General features: G+C 47.9%; 1 protein-coding gene across 3 annotated transcripts in view; it reads left to right on the plus strand.

Moving 5' to 3' along the window:
• The window catches only part of jade2 (jade family PHD finger 2), a 146,290-nt gene extending 139,626 nt beyond the window's left edge, over nucleotides 1-6,664 (plus strand). For all 3 annotated transcript variants that reach the window (XM_033029311.1, XM_033029312.1, XM_033029310.1), the window contains one exon: nucleotides 4,010-6,664. In XM_033029311.1, coding sequence (XP_032885202.1) covers nucleotides 4,010-4,932 — 923 coding nt within the window. In that variant the 3' untranslated portion in view covers nucleotides 4,933-6,664. The remainder of the gene's footprint in view (nucleotides 1-4,009) is intronic.
• Nucleotides 6,665-16,552: the final 9,888 nt, after the last annotated feature.

Consider the following 16,552-nt stretch of genomic DNA (forward strand, 5'->3'; position numbering starts at 1 on the left):
TGCCTGTCTTATCCAGGTGTTCTAGGGATGAGTGTAGGGCCAGGGCGATGGCATCGTCCGTGGACCAGTTGTGGCGGTAGGCGAGCTGCAGTGGGTCAAGGTCGCTGCAGAGACTGGATTTAATGCGTTCCATAACTAGCCTCTCAAAACATTTCATGATGGTGGATGTCAAGGCCACTGAACGGTAGTCATTTAAGCATGAGGTCTTGCTTTTGCGTGAGTGACGTTTCTGGGCCGAGCTAGCATAGTTTAGTTAATTGTCACGTGTACCGAGGTACAGTGAAAAGCTTATGTTGCGTGCTAACCAGTCAGCGGAAAGACAAGGCAAGATTACAATCGAGATGCATTACGTGTGCAGGTTACACGTACAGATACACGATAAGGGAATAAAGCCAGTAAAGTCCAATCAAAGATGGTCCGATGGTCTCCAATGAGGTAGATAGTAGTTCAGGACAGCTCTCTAGTTGTGGTCGGATGGTTCAGTTGCCTGATCACAGCTGGGAAGAAACTATCCCTGAAACTGGAGGTGTGCGTTTTCCCCAATGGGAGAGGGGAGAAGAGGGAGTGGCCAAGGTGCGACTCGTCCTTGATTATGCTGCTGGCCTTGCCGAGGCAGAGTGAGGTATAAATGGAGTCAATGGAAGGGAGGTTGGTTTGCGTGATGGTCTGGGCTGCGTCCATAACTCTCTGCTGTTTCTTGCGGTCCTGGATGGAGCTGTTCATGAACCAAGCTGTGATGCATCGCGATAAGATGCTTCTGCAGACGTTGGTGAGAGTTGTCGGGAACATGCCGAAGTCTGCACTTCCTTCCCACACATGTTCTCCAGAGATGCTGCCCGACCCGCTGAGTTACTCCTGCACTTTTTCTCTTCCTTTTGTTGAACCGGCATCTGCAGTTCCTTGCCTCTCCTTCCTCACTAGGTCAGAGCTTTCCCCTCCTCACCACAAGCACATCGCTGGAACACCTATCCAAACAAATTGCGTTCTGACTGAGGAAATACCAAGCAACCTGGCACCTCACCCGCTGCCCAGTGTCTAAACCGCTTCCCAGGAAGAGAAAGCAGGCCGCAGGAAGGAAATAAGCAACCAAACTAATACCCAACCAAGGGCAACAGTAACAGAGAGAGGTCTACCTGCAAGGACTCTGCAGGCAATGCCCTGTTGGGATCAGTAAAGCAAAGCATTTGTTAAAACTGTCGCTGCGACTTCATGTTCCCCCAGTTTTGTTCAACACACCCAAACATCTGCTGTCAGTAGACAGGAATTTCAGGTGCCAGGCCAAGAAAAACTCCAAACAGCACAAATGTGCGTTAGACAAACAACATTGCGTCCAGTACTGAGTTTAAATGGTGGAGGATGGGAGGATTTAGTAGTTTTAACAGCAGCAGTAGAAACACTGCGCTGTCATTAAAAAATTCTGGCATGTACAGCTCTGGTCTATGTTGCTATAATTATTTACACGGCGGTCTCTGGTTTAGTTTAGTTTAGAGATACAGCATGGAAACAGGCCCTTCGGCCCACCAAGTCCATTCCGACCCGCTCACATCAGTTCCATGTTATCCCACTTTCTCACCCATTCCCTACGCACTTGGGGGAATTTGCAAAGATCAATAAAACTTCAATCCCGCACATCTTTGGGATGTGGGAGGAAAAGCCAATGGATATTTATAAGGCAGAGATAGATAGATGCTTGATTAGTACGGGTGTCAGGGGTATTGGGGAGAAGGCAGGAGAATGGGGTTAGGAGGAAGAGATGGATCAGCCACGATAGAATGGCAGCGTAGACTTAATGGGCCGAATGGCCTAATTCTGCTCCGATCACTTATGAATTTATGGAACCGGAGCACCCGGCAGAAATCCACACGGTCACAGGGAGATCGTGTGAGCAACACACCGACAGAAACCGAGGCCAGGATCGATCCCGGGTCTCTGGCGCTGCAAGGCTGCATGTCTACCAGCTGCGCCACTGGGCCATCCATTGTCCATTGATAGTTGGTGAAGGGAGTGAGTGTCATTTCAATCTGAAGAAGGGTCCCGACCCAAAAGGTCGCCTATAAATATTCTCCAGAGATGATACTCCAGCACTTTGTGTCTTTTATGGGGAGTTAATGTAATATGATACGATAGAACTTTATTTATCCTAGGAGGAAAATTGATCTGCCAACAGTCGTAAAGCACAAAATACATGAAACATGAAATTAAAGTGACGAGTGGAAAGGATTGGGGATGTGCAAATATTGGGGAAGGGGGAGGGGAGTCAGTCGGTCTACATCACGACAGAAGGGGGGGGGGGGGGGGGAGTTGTCCTGTTTGATAGCCACAGGGAAGAAGGATCTCCTGTGGTGTTCTGTGCTGCATCTTGGTGGAACCAGTCTGTTTCTGAAGGTGCTCCTCAGGTTGACCATTGTGTCATGGAGGGGGTGAGTTTTTATTGTCCAGGATGCTCCGCAGTTTGAGGAGCATCCTCCCCTCCAAGACCACCTCCCATGAATCCAACCCCGCCCCCAGGACGGAGCCAGCCTTCCCAATGAGTTTGTTAATCCTGCCCATATGACCATGTTTGCCACCAATAATTAAAACTAGATGGGAAACTAATGCAGGTACAGCAGGCAGTGAAGAAAGCAAATGGCATGTTGGCCTTCAAAACAAGAGGAGTTGAGTATAGGAGCAAAGATGTCCTTCTGCAGTTGTACAGGGCCCTAGTGAGACCACACCTGGAGTATAGTGTGCAGTTTTGATCTCCAAATTTGAGGAAGGACATTCTTGCTATTGAGGGAGTGCAGCGTAGGTTCACCAGGTTAATTCCCGGGATGGCGGGACTGTCATATGTTGATAGAATGGAGCGGCTGGGCTTGTATACTCTGGAATTTAGAAGGATGTGAGGGGATCTTATTGAAACATATAAGATTATTAAGGGTTTGGACACGCTAGAAGCATAAAACATGTTCCCGATGTTTGGGGAGTCCAGAACCGGGGACGACATTTTAATAATAAGGGGTAAGCAATTTACAACGGAGATGTGGAAAACCTTTTTCACACAGAGGGTTGTGAATTCTCTGCCTCATAAGGCAGTGGAGGCCAATTCTCTGGATGCTTTCAAGAGAGAGTTAGATAGAGCTCTTAAAGATAGCGGAGTCAGGGGATTATGGGGAGAAGGTAGGTACGGGGTAGAGTTCCTGAAGGAAAGTTAATGAACTAAAAAGAAATCTGGTGGATCCGGGTCGCCATTAGTGATGCAGCCTTTTCAACTCGAGATTTATTTAATTAATTTAATTCAAATTTCTCGTCTTCAGGAGAGGCCTGAAACACATGCCCTCATTTCCACATCTGGAGTATTGTGAGCAGTTTTGGACCCCATGTCTGAGGAAGGATGTGCTGGCATTGGAGAGGGTGCAGAGGAGGTTTATGAGAATGATCCCGGGGATGATTGGGCTAACGTGACATACGATGAGCGTTTGACGGCACAGGCCTTGTACTCGCTGGAGTTTAGAGGAAGGGGTGGGGACCTCTTTGAAACTTACCAAATAGTGGAAGGCCTGGATAGAGTGGACGTGGAGAGGATGTTTCCACCAGTGGGAGAGTCTAGGACCAGAGGCCATAGCCTCGGAATACAAGGACGTACCTTTAGAAAGGAGATGAGGAGTTTCTTTAGTCAGAGGGTGATGAATCTGGAATTCTTTGCCCTGGATGGCCGTGGAGGCCAAGTCAATGGGTATTTTTAAGGCGGAATCCCTAATTGGTAAGGGTGTCCGGGGTTATAGGCAGAAGGCAGGAGAATGTGGCTGAGAGGAAAAGATAGATCAGCCATGATTGAATGGCGGAGTAGAATTGATGGGCCGAATGGCCTAATTCTATAATTTACAAACTTATGAAGTAGGAGCTTGTTTCTACCTACAGATATGTATCTGGATGAAAGATCCAGTTCAACGCTCTTCATTCTGTGCTCTGAACTTGTTTAAGTTTGACTTCTGAAACTTAGTTCTTGTGTTTTTTTTTCCCCCTTCCCCAGGTTTGTCGACTTCCATTTCGTTGGACGGGGATCTGTTGCAGAATTGGCTGGCGCAGACGGTCCAGGCCAAGACGGAGAACCTCTTGAGCCACTGGTCGTTCCGCAGCGGCCCGGGGACTGACGAGGCGGAGAGCTACCCGTCGGGTAAACTGACTCAGGACGAGCCGTCGTTGGTGAGCATCGGACCGGCGATCCGTGGCGGGGATCCCGAGCCACGCTCGGCCTTCCCGCCGGAGAAAGACTCCACCAGGCACCAAGCGGTGGAAGACGACAAGTCAAAGCCTTTGAAAGACCGAGGAGGCACGGTCTACGCCAAGTACCAATGCAAGATGCCCCTGGACCAGCCGCAAGATTGCACCTCTTGGCGTGCCAGCCCTGGCGAACGGGGCATTTGCACAAACGGGCCCAGGGGGCCAGGCTCAAAGGCCAACGGAAGTCACAAAAGGCCCGGCGAGGTGCGGAAGATCAGCAAAAAACAGGGGCCATATCATTGCAGTGCCAAGGCGGCCCTCGCCAACTCATCGCCGGTGAGCAACTCCAGCGAAATTGGCGAAACCTTGGATTATTTTGAATCTGCTTTACCCAAGCCCAGTCCTTCGGTCAAAGTGCCTAAAACGTCGACCAACCCCAAATCGTGGGTAACGTTCAAGATTCCGAAGCAGGCGCGGGAGAGCGCGCGGAGGCCGCCGGGCCCGAGGCAGGCCGGGCACGCGGGGGACGGTTGGCAGGCGGTTGCCAGCCCGGAGACAGGCGGGAAGCCCAAAGAGGCCAGGCCGCCGTTGGACGGCGAGGCCGACGGCTACTTCTCCGACGCCGAGATGAGCGACTCGGACACTGAATCGTTGGCCCAGCGGTCGCAGCGGCTGCAGCGGCTCAGCTCGGAGAGCATGGCCGTTCACCACAGGAGCATCCTGGCCTCCTAGATCACCCACACCAGACCCAGCCGGGTACATCCATGATGGTCAGACGCCGCTAACCTCCCTCCCCGCCCCGCTCCTCGCATCTCTTGCACTCATTTCTGTCGCCACTCTGACCGGCCCAGCCTGACTGGTTTGGAAATGTATCGTGGCCACCGGGTCACGGGAACGCCTTTCCTGCTACTCTCCACACCCTGGTATTCAGTTCCCGTTGACTGCAAACTATAGATGCTGGTTTAAATCGAAGATAGACACAAAATGCCGGAGTAACTCGGCGGGACAGGCAGCGTCTCTGGGGAGAAGGGATGATCTGAAGAAGGGGCTCGGCCCGAAACGTCGCCCAGAGATGCTGCCAGTCCGGCTGGGTTACTCCAGCAATTTGTATCTATTCCCCTTGACTTCAATGCAGCTGAATATCGAGGAGAGTGTACGGCCAGCCGATCAGACTGAGTTCTCCCCCCCGCCTTCCCGCTGTCTTTGCCCGACCGATTCCAGCCCAGTATACCTGTGTGTAATGGACCTTTAACAGGTCTCTCTCATAAACGGGATCACAAGTGACTCAACTTCCAATAAACCAGGAGAAAATTGTCTTGGTTGCGTCGGAAGGAACTGCAGAAGCTGGTTTAATCCGAAGATGGACACACATAAAGCTGGAGTAACTCGGCGGGCCAGGCAGCATCTCCGTAGAAAAGGAAACTGTGACGTTTCAGGTAGAAACACTTCCCCAGTCTGAAGAAAGGTCTCGACTCCTTTTCTCCAGAGATGATGCCTGACCCGCTGAGCTACTCCAGCGCTTAGTGTCTATCTTGGGCAGTCATGGTTACCAATTGTAATACATGGTGTGTAGATTATGCCCTGATGATCTGATTCAAGTTGCCAGAGAGTTCGTCAGGTGATTCCTTTTGTCTTCTGGTTTGAGGTCGTGATCTTCTGCTCCCCTCCTCCCGTGCCCTCCTGTCGCCGTGGGAGGGAGAGCGTAACAAGACAGCCTTAATTGCCGAGCGGTGGTGGAGGGGAATGCACACTATGTATTACCAAGCCGAATGGCCGAAAGTAGGTTTAAAGCAGTGATCTTTGAAAGAGATATTCCGGTCATTCATCAAGCCATCAGTCTCGTAGTTCCAGGCATTATATCTCACCAGCCAGCTGCCACACGTCGCCCCACACATTGACTGAGTTGAGCGTGGCTTTGAAACTAAGAGCGTCCACAAGGATGTAAGGGGCTGAATAATCACTGCGTTTCACCACTTGCGGCCATTAATTGGCTCTGATTTATCGGGGTGGAAGGGTAAAGCTGCCTGCGACATGTGTTGGCAGTCTGATGGGAAAAACTGTGCAGGTATGATCTTAAACCGAAGACTCCCCCATTTTACGACAGATAACATTAACCCCAGTGAACGAGAGAAGTTGGTATTTTTTCGTTTTTATTTTTTCTTTGCGTGTGGATTTTATCTTGTATTAGAAATAAAGCACAAAATGCACTTTTTTAGAGAAGTCTGGCATGCTGATGAAATTGCTGGCTTCAGAGGCCATATAAGAGTTGCCAAGCAAAAGGGGCATTTCTTGTACTCTATCGAAACGTACGGAGGTAGCCAGAAGATAGAAAGGAAATGTCAACAGTGTCTACAATAGTGTAGGAAGGAACTGCAGATGCGAGGCTAAACCGAAGATAGACACAAAAAGCTGGAGTAACATAGAAAATAGGTGCAGGAGTCTGCACCGCCATTCAATATGATCATGGCTGTTCATCCACTCAGTATCCTGTACCTGCCTTCTCTCCATACCCCCTGACCCCTTTAGCCACAAGGGCCACATCTAACTCCCTCTTAAATATAGCCAATGGCCTCAACTACCTTCTGTGGCAGAGAATTCCAGAGATTGTGGAACTCAGCGGGTCAGGCAGCATCTCTGGTGAAAAGGAATAGGTGACGTTTCGGGCCGAGACCCTTCTTCAGACTGAAGAAGGGTCTCGACCCGAAACGTCACCTATTCTCTCCAGAGATGGCTGTCTGACCCACTGAGTTACTCCAGCTTTTTGTGTCTGTCTATAATAGTGCATACTGGAGTGTCGTAAGCAGTAACAATATTATTATATACTGTAGGTGTGTTATACACAGTCTCACACTGTTTGATGGTTGGAGTATTAGACTGTATTATACAGTGTAGTATGGTACAATAATTCTAAGTGTTATATCCAGGAGCACAAGTATAGGTATTACAATACAATACAATATCGTTTATTGTCATTTGAACCTCAAGTGAAGTTCAAACGAAATTTCGTTTCTGCAGTCATACAACAAGAAGAAAAAAACAATTTTACAAGACACACAACCAACCCAATTCACACAAACATCCATCACAGTGAATCTCCTCCTCACTGTGATGGAAGGCAAAGTCTTGTCTCTCCCCTGCTCTCCATCCTCTCCCGATGTTAAAGCCCCCGGCGGGCGATGGCAAGTCCCGCGGCCGTTGAGTTATGCCATAGTATATGGAGGTTACTGTGTCGAAAAATGTCCACCCTTTTAACAAGCAGGCTACAGTTACTATTTAGTTTATTGTCACGTGTACCGAGGTACAGTGAAAAGCTTTTGTTGCGTGCTACCCAGTCAGCCAAAAGACAATGCATGATTACTATCGAGGCATATACAGCGTATAGATACTTGATAAGGGAGTAACGTTTAGTGTGCAAGGTAAAGCCAGCAAAGTCGGATCAAGGATAGTCCAATGAGGTAGATAGTAGCTCATCACTGCTCTCTGGTTGTGGTAGGATGGTTCAGTTGCCTGATAACAGCTGGGAAGAAACTGTCCCTGAATCTGAACGTAAGCGTTTTCACACTTCTGTACCTTTTGCCCGATGGGAGAGGGGACGAGGGGGAGTGGCCAGGGTGCGACGCGTCCTTGATTGTGCTGTGCTGGCCTTGCCGAAGCAGAGCGAGGTATGTTAAAACAGCCATTAAAATGGGAGGGAGAATCGAGAGAAAGTTGTAAGAGCATCTAGAAAGCGATATCCAATGCACAGTTTCAAGCCCGTATATGACTATACACAGCAATACACAATCTCTCCAGGACTGTACACACAGAATGGTTAACTCTGCCCGCCAGCATGGATTGGATTGATAATTTAGTTGATATATTGGTGAGGCCTAGTGCAGGCGGAGCCATCGCTTCGCTGAACACCTCCGCTCAGTCCTCCTCGGTCTCCGTGATCTCCCAGTTGCCAAACACTTTAACTCCCGCTCCCATTCCCACACTGACCTTTCTGTCCTGGGCCTCCTCCACTGTGATAGAGTGAGGCCCAACACAAATTGGAGGAACAGCACCTGATCTCTCGCTAACTTCCTCCCCCCCCCCCCCCCCCCCATCCTAGTTATCCGACTAGTTTCATAGTCGTCCTGATTAAATATTACTGATTGTACGCCTCGATGTCGCCTTCCCCTCAGCTAACAATCAACCAGACTACATTTCCCTTGATCATCGTCCCCTTTGATCTGTCGTTTACACACCTTACTCTTCCATGTCTCCCTCTCCCCTGACTCTCAGTCTGAAGAAGGGTCTTGACCCGAAGCGTCACCCATTCCTTCTCTCCAGAGATGCTGCCTGTCCCGCTGAGTTACTCCAGCATTTTGTGTCTATCTTTGGTAGTTGTTACTCAAATGCCTTTTCAAAATCCAAGTGTAGGGGATTCTTTCCTTTAACCAGCCAAGTTTGTATTCAAAAAGCCTCACATAAATGTGTCCATTGTAGCTCATGTTTAATTAAAGCCACATTGATCTTTGCATGATCATGTTCTGATTATTGATACCCTCACCCCCCTCCCCCCGCCCACAATTGCCCCAGTCCATGCCTGCTGCTGTATTTGCTGGGAACCTACACGAGGTGCTCACCTTGACTCGACTGACAAACTCAACACTTCCAGTAAAGTACCTGGCAACACAATGATGCAGCTAGTAGAGCCACTGCCTCACAGCGCCGGAGGCCCGGGTTTGATCCCGGCCTCGGGTGCTGTCAGTGTGGAGTTTGCATGTGCCCCGCGCCCGCGACCTCCGGGTTTCCTCCGGGCGCTCCGCTCTCCTCCCGCATCCCAGAGACGTGCGGGTTCGTAGGTCAATTGGCCTCTGCACATTGCCCCGAGTGTGCAGGGAGTGGATGCAAAAGTGGGATAACATACAACTAGTGTGAACGGACAGTCGGCGTGGACTCGGTGGGCCGAAGGGCCTGTTTCCATGCTGTATCTCTGAACTGAACAAAGAGGGACCTTGTGAAGACCTTGGGGGATTGTTACTGCTGTTGAGAAATACGGCTCTGTGCATTGGCACCCAATGTCCAGTTGAAACGTGATGAACCATCGCAAATAATAAGAAAAAAAACTTTTATAAATGTCTCTGTGCAGCCGGTGATGGTGATGCATGTTTTCCCGAAAAATTAAAATCTAAATATCATCACTCCAAATATTAGAAAGGCAGCTATAAATATTCATAATGTCATGTTATAGGAGCAGAATTAGGTAATTTGATCCATCAAGTCTACTTCGCCATTTGTTCATGTCTGATCTATGTTTTTCTCTCAAAGCTATTCTCCAGCCTTTCCCCCGACACCCGTGCTAATCAACAATCTATCTCTGCCTTCTGACTTGGCCTCCATGGCCTTCTTTGGCAAAGAATTCCACAGATTCACCAACCTCTGACTAAAGAAATTCCTCCTCATCTCCTTCCTAAAGGAACGCTTTTAATTCTGAGGTATGACCTCTGGTCCTTAACTCTCCCACAAGTGGAAACATCCTCTCCACATCCACTCTATTCCAGACCTTTCATTATTCGGTAAGTTGCAATAAGGTCCCCCCCAACCCCTCATTCTTCTGATCACAAACTTTCTCAGCTGCCAATGAGTGGACCATCACAATGTTGATTGTTGGCAGCAAGTGGCATGGGGCAGCCTGTACACCTCGGCTGATAGCGTCCAGCTTTACCTCTACCCTCTGTCCACCATCTCCTATCACCCCGACTTTAACGCCGTTGAATTGGGAGGCAAGAATGTCAAGTCTCCACTGTTGTCATCGACATCAATCTTCTCCATGATGCTTTATGCAACCTCAATTACTCTGTGGGTTCATAGAATCGCACCGCACAGAAACAGGGTCTTCGGCCCAACTCGTGTTGTCCAATATCCTTCCTAACCATGTACCAGTCCAATGTAATCCTCAGTCACAGAGTCAGAGTGTGCCCACACCGATCAACTTGCCCCATCGACACTGGTCCCACCTACATGTGTTTGGCCCATATCCCTCCAAACCTTTCCTATCCATGTACCTGTCCAAATAGAGCCAGTGTATGGTCGGTATAGACTCAGTGGGCCGAAGGGCCTGTTTCCACACAGCTTCTTTAAACGAAACTCTTGCCTTTATCGTAATTTTACCGCACTTTAAAGAGGTTATGGTTTTCACATTAAAGATAGATTTTATTAAAGTTGCTTTTCTGTTCATAATTTTGACTGTTCTAACCCTTGGTCTTTCTATCATCACAATCGAATACATTGTAAAAAATCCAGCGGTTTATCATCAGACCAGATAGAAAACGACTCACATTTTATTACGAGCTGTATTGCTTTTAGCAGCTTTTAATGTTCACTTGAAAAACAAATTAGGTACAAGATGTGAAAATCTGGGCTTTCATTTGTTTTAAAAACATGTTAATTGAGGGATATTGTCGTAATAAAGTGGCCTAACTGCTCCCTCTATTTTCTTGGAAAACATGCCTTGCTCAGAAGGCTTATTTGGCAAGACTTTCTTTAGTAACAATAGGAAGTCCTGACAAAAAGAGTTTCCTGGTACATCAGGAACTTTTTGAAACTCACGGGACTTGCATTAATCCAAAACTCTGGCACCTCTGGTTGATGGGAACCCACTTTGACTGAGCTCAAATGTACATGTGTCGTTTTCCTGCGATTTTTAGTTCCAGCAACCACGTTAAACTGGCCACACCGTCGAAACATGAGCATTGTTTTTTAAAAAATCATGTTTTTACTGACTAATACATCAAAGGATTCCTTTTACATGCGTGAAATAAAATTGGCCCTGAGTACATTTTATCGTGCTGGATCTCGTTCACTCAGGGTGACGCAGCGGTAGAGTTACTGCCTCGCAGCGGCAGAGACCCGGGTTCGATCCTGACCACGGGTGCTGTCTGCACGGTGTTTGTATGTTCTCCCTGTGTGAGTTATCCCCGGGTAGGTTTCCTCCGGGTGCTCCGGTTTCCTCCCACACTCCAAAGACGTGCAGGTTTGTTGGTCAATTGCCTTTGGTAAAATTGTAAATTGTTGCTAGTGTGTGTGTGTAGGATAGTGCTAGTGTACGGGGTGATCGCTAGTCGGCGCGGACTCGGTGGGCCAAAGGGCCTGTTTCTGCGCTGTATCTCTAAAGTTCAACGTCTAAACTCAGAGAGTCATAGAAACAGAAAATAGGTGCAGGAGTAGGCCATTCGGCCCTTCGAGCCTGCACCGCCATTCAATATGATCATGGCTGATCATCCAACTCAGTATCCTGTACCTGCCTTCTCTCCATACCCCCTGATCCCTTTGGCCACAAGGGCCACATCTAACTCCCTCTTAAATATAGCCAATGAACTGGCCTCAACTACCTTCTGTGGCAGAGAATTCCAGAGATTCACCACTCTTTGTGTGAAAAATGTTTTCCTCATCTCGGTCCTAAAAGATTTCTCCCTTATCCTTAAACTGTGACCCCTTGTTCTGGACTTCCCCAACATTGGGAACAATCTTCCTGCATCTAGCCTGTCCAACCCCTTAAGAATTTTGTAAGTTTCTATAAGATCCCCCCTCAATGATCTAAAATCTAGCGAGTACAAACCGAGTCTATCCAGTCTTTCTTCATATGAAATTCCTGACATCCCAGGAATCAGTACAATTCTCTGTACTGCCTCTATGGCAAGAATGTCTTTCCTCAGATTAGGAGACCAAAACTGTACGCAATACTCCAGGTGTGGTCTCACCAAGACCCTGTACAACTGCAGTAGAACCTCCCTGCTCCTATACTCAAATCAGGCAGTATCTCAACAATGGAGAGGGTTGGGACCCTTCGTCCTTCTGAAGAAGGGTCCTTTTGTCCATTCTCTCCATAGACGTTGCCTGACCCACCGAATTTCTGCAGCACTTTGTGTTCTGCTCAGGTTTCCCACACCCGCAGTTCCTCGTATCACAAAATAAATGGAAGTCACAGTAGGTATATAGAATCCTGCAGGAATTGGCATGAGTTCATTGCATGAGTAGTTAAACCAATATCAATGTCTGTCCCCATTTAACACAACTGTCTGGTGGTAATATCCTCCACTGTGTGCATTTCATGAGCTTTTGAAAGGAATACATGGTAACTTTATTTTACGATATAATACACAGTATGCATCCTCTTCTCTTGGGCATGGCTTTCAGTCTGGCTTGAGTCTGCCAATACATGCCACTTTTAGTTTAGTTTAGATACAGCATGGAAACAGGCCCTTCAGCCCACCGAGTCCGCACCGACCAGTGATCCCTGCATATTAACACTACCTGACACACTCTAGGGACAGTTTTACATTTATACCAATCAACCTACAAGCCTGTACGTCTTTGGCATGTGGGAAGAAACCGAAGATCTCAGAGAAAGCCCACGCAGGTCACGGTGAGAACGTACAAACTCCGTACAGACAGCAGCCGTAGTCAGGATCGAACCTGGGTCCCTGGCGCTGTAAAGCAATAGCTCTACCGCTGCGTCACCGAGCCGCCCCCTCTGTCCAGTGACGGACGGGGCGAAAATGAGGGAACGAGGCTTGAATAAAGCTGTCACTGCCTTTCAAAATGGCTGAAATGTTGAACAATAAAGAGCCTGTCCCACGAGCATGCGACCTTCATGCGGCAAGCGCAACCAAACCGGAAGCGGGGGCCGCGCTGAGGTCGAGTGAGTGACGTGAAGCTCGAGCGAAGTCCGCGCGTGACGTACGGCGTCGAGACGCTGCGCACGCCCGTCGAGGCGGCTGCGGGCCGGCAGGCCTTTGCCGCGCGGAATTTTTGAACACGGTCAGTTTTTCGGAGCTCCGCGCGATGTCGGGATCAGCTCCGCACAACTCCATATGGCTCCGGCGATCGAAGTGGGACCGGCCCCGCGAGGCCATACGGCTCAAGCGACCACGTTAGGTCGCGCTTGCCGCATGGAGTCGCATGCTCGTGGGACAGGCCCTTTACTCTTCACTTTTAGAATTGCAGCTTCTTTCTGGCTTTTCCATTGTGTCAATAGGGACTCCATTTTCCCAATCCTCACCCTCCCCTGTTTACTAACCAAGGCATCAGATGAACGAGAAGCTCTTTCACCGTGAACATTCAGACCTTCGTGTTTTCCATCAGTCTAGCCTCCCTGGGTGACTTTGGGAAATTCCCTGGTCTCACTTTCCAGCCCCAAGTAAGAATTTCATTGTTCAGTTTCAGTACATATGACAACGAAACACTCTACTTGACCTCCCCACGCATATTGATGCCAGTGGAAAATCAACATCATGACCGAGCTACCAGGATCTGCAGATGCTGGCATCTTGAGCAAAACATAAAGTGCTGGAGGAACTTAGTAGGTCAGGCAGCATCCGTGAAGGGAAAGCATGGATGGGCAACGTTTCAGGTCGGGACCCTTCTTCAGACGTCTTGAATGTGAAGAAGAGGCCTGACCCGAAACGTCACTTGTCCATTCCCTCAACCAATGCTGGCTGACCCGCTGAGTTCCTCCGGCACTTTGTGTTTTGCTCAAGACTATGATTCCTGATATTCTCTGACTCCGAGTCAGTCTTGTTCACTGCCACTTTTGAAACTCTTTACCCTGCTTCCCGATTGACTCTTCCAGCCCCCGACATTGAAAACTGTCTCTGGAGACCATGTGAATACGTACTTTAAACTAAAAGAGGAGAGAAAGCTGGGCGACTGTTTTCTGGAAAGATCAGATCTAATTTCCAAGCCCGTGAGACACAAGTTATCTAGTGTTTAATTGTCGACATTGACACATGACAGACTCATGGTTGTTATAACAGGTCTTTTCACCCACAAATCCCTGCAGCAAGAATAAGTTAGCTTCAACGTGGATGCATTAAATTATGCTTTTTGTCTTATTTTTTATTTCTGACTTTGCATTGAACATGGTTTGCATTTAATTCCCATTTGTCAAGTTCTGTTTTCTCAGCTATTTAATATTTCTCATTAAAACTTTCTTTGATGTAATTACTGACAAGCTGATAAGTCATAGGAGCAGAATTAGGCCATTCGGCCCATCAAGTCTACTCCACCATTCAATCATGGCTGATCTATCTTTCCATCTCAACCCCATTCTCCTGCCTTCTCCCCAGAACCACTGACGCCTGTACTAATCAAGAATGTATTTGTGTTGAGCTTGGACTGAGGTTCATTTGTTACCTGTGAGAGCCCATGTGGAATTACCTAAGGGTTGCCTGGAACGTGGTGGTTGAAGGCAGATACGATAGTGGGAGTGAAGCTTTTAGATAGCTACATGGATATGCAGGGATAGAGGGGTATGGATCACATGCAGGCAGAGGAGATTCACTTAACTAGGCATTGTGTTTGGCATGCATCTTATGGGCCGAAGGGCCTGTTCCTGTGCTCTACTGTTCTATGTTAATCTCAACTGGATATGCACAAAGGAAAACGGAACTCAATTGTGCAATTATTTTGACGAGTCCTATTTTCTTCCTGGATTTGATACAGTCAAAGTGAGAAATACATGTTCAGAAACGTGATTCTAAATTGTTCTAAAACACAGGTTGTTATGGGATCATAATTTATAAATAACATTGTTTTGCCCAGGCACCTGCTTAACTCATCCTGATAAGTTCACAGGTCATCGGAGCAGAATTAGGCCATCCAGCCCATCGAGTCTACTCCAGCATTCAATCATGGCTGGTCTATTTGTCACTCTCATAACCAATTCTCATGCCTTCTCCCCGCCACATTTGACGCTCTTACTAACCAAGAACCTATCCATCCCCGTTTTAAATATACCCAATGACTTGGCCTCCACAGCCATCTGTGGCAATGAAGTCCACAGATACACCACCCTCTGGCTAAAGAAATTCCTTCTCCTCATCTCCAGTTCGCGGGTGCTGCAGTTGGATTTTCCCGTGGGCTCTCCTGTAATGGCGTGACTATCCTGTGTTCACGTACCACGGGCAGCTCAGACGTGTGGGCTCTTTGCTGGAGGCTGAAGACGAAGTATTCTTGTTAAATAAAGCCAGCGGCGGGATGAAGAAGTAAGTTAAGGAATCAAGTTTTGGTTCGAGTGGGGGGAAAATAAAAGTTTAGTTTTTATTGTCATGTGTACCGAGGTACAGGGAAAAGCTTGTATTTGCCTGGGAGAGCAGAATCTGAACAGTAATCTAATTGAGCAGTTCAGATAGTGTGTCTGTATGTGCACCTGTGTGTGTGTATACCTGCACAGTGACAGTCATCCATGTGCGTTTACAGACTTGAATCTAATTCAAGGATTCCTGAGGTATTTAGTTTGTGAAGATAACCAAGATCTAGTTCATCCCAGTCTCAAATGTGTATTTAGCAACAAACAACTCTGTGTAGGAAATAACTGCAGATGCTGGTTTAAATCGAAGGTGGACACAAAATGCAGCAGGAACCCTGAGGGACGGGCAGTATCTCTGGAGGGACGGCATGGGTGACGTTTCAGGTCGAGGCCCTTCTTCAGACTGATCATTCCTCAGGTTCAGAAAGATTCTTCAGTCTGAAGAAGGGTCTGGACCCGAAACATCACCCATTCCTTCTCTCCAGAGATGCTGCCTGTCCCGCTGAGTTACTCCAGCATATTGTGTCCACCAACAAACAACTCTCACCTAACTCAGGATAGATTTTAGCCTTGACGTTAGGTCCCAGTTGTTACTTTTCATTGGTTTATACTGTTATATTTTTGGGTTGAATTTATTTGTGAGATTTAGTTTTGAACCGGCCTTTCTCAATACAGACACTCTGTGCTAGAGTACTATGTGTTACTGATCGTCAATGCATTTCTATTGAGGAATTACTTAGAACAACCAAGGTCCAAGACCAATTTAATAAACATGATAGGAGCGGATACAAGAGAGTTTAATCAAGAAAGTAGTGTCTCTATGGTAACATTTCCCAGTTACAGATTGCACAGACTAGTTTACAAGATCATTGATTTGGAGCCTATTGAATGGTCAACTCAATCCAAACAAACATAGGCACAGTGAAATGCTTTGTTTTTGCGTGCGACCCGGTAACATCACACGGCAGACTCCACCTAGGCAGTACGCAAAGAGTCGCCACGTTTCTGGCGTTGACAAATTTACAGGTAGTTCATCGAACAGTCCTATCTTCTGCTCGTAGTGGCGAACCGTGTCTGTCGTTGCACATGGCCAAAGGCGGCTCCCCAGCCGGGTCCCCCCCTTTGTTCTCAGTGCCCCCCCCCTCACTGGGTTCTCCCATCGTTCTCGATGGCCGAAGATCGACAGCAAGAAATCAGTTTCTAGAACGGGGCCAGATTTAGTCACTGTAGTCTCTTGTGCTTGCCGTGTTCATGTAAAGGACATGTAGGTTTGGTAATGTAAACCCACCGAGATGT

Source organism: Amblyraja radiata, chromosome 11, assembly GCF_010909765.2.
Source record: "Amblyraja radiata isolate CabotCenter1 chromosome 11, sAmbRad1.1.pri, whole genome shotgun sequence".
Classification (NCBI taxonomy): Eukaryota; Metazoa; Chordata; class Chondrichthyes; order Rajiformes; family Rajidae; genus Amblyraja; species Amblyraja radiata.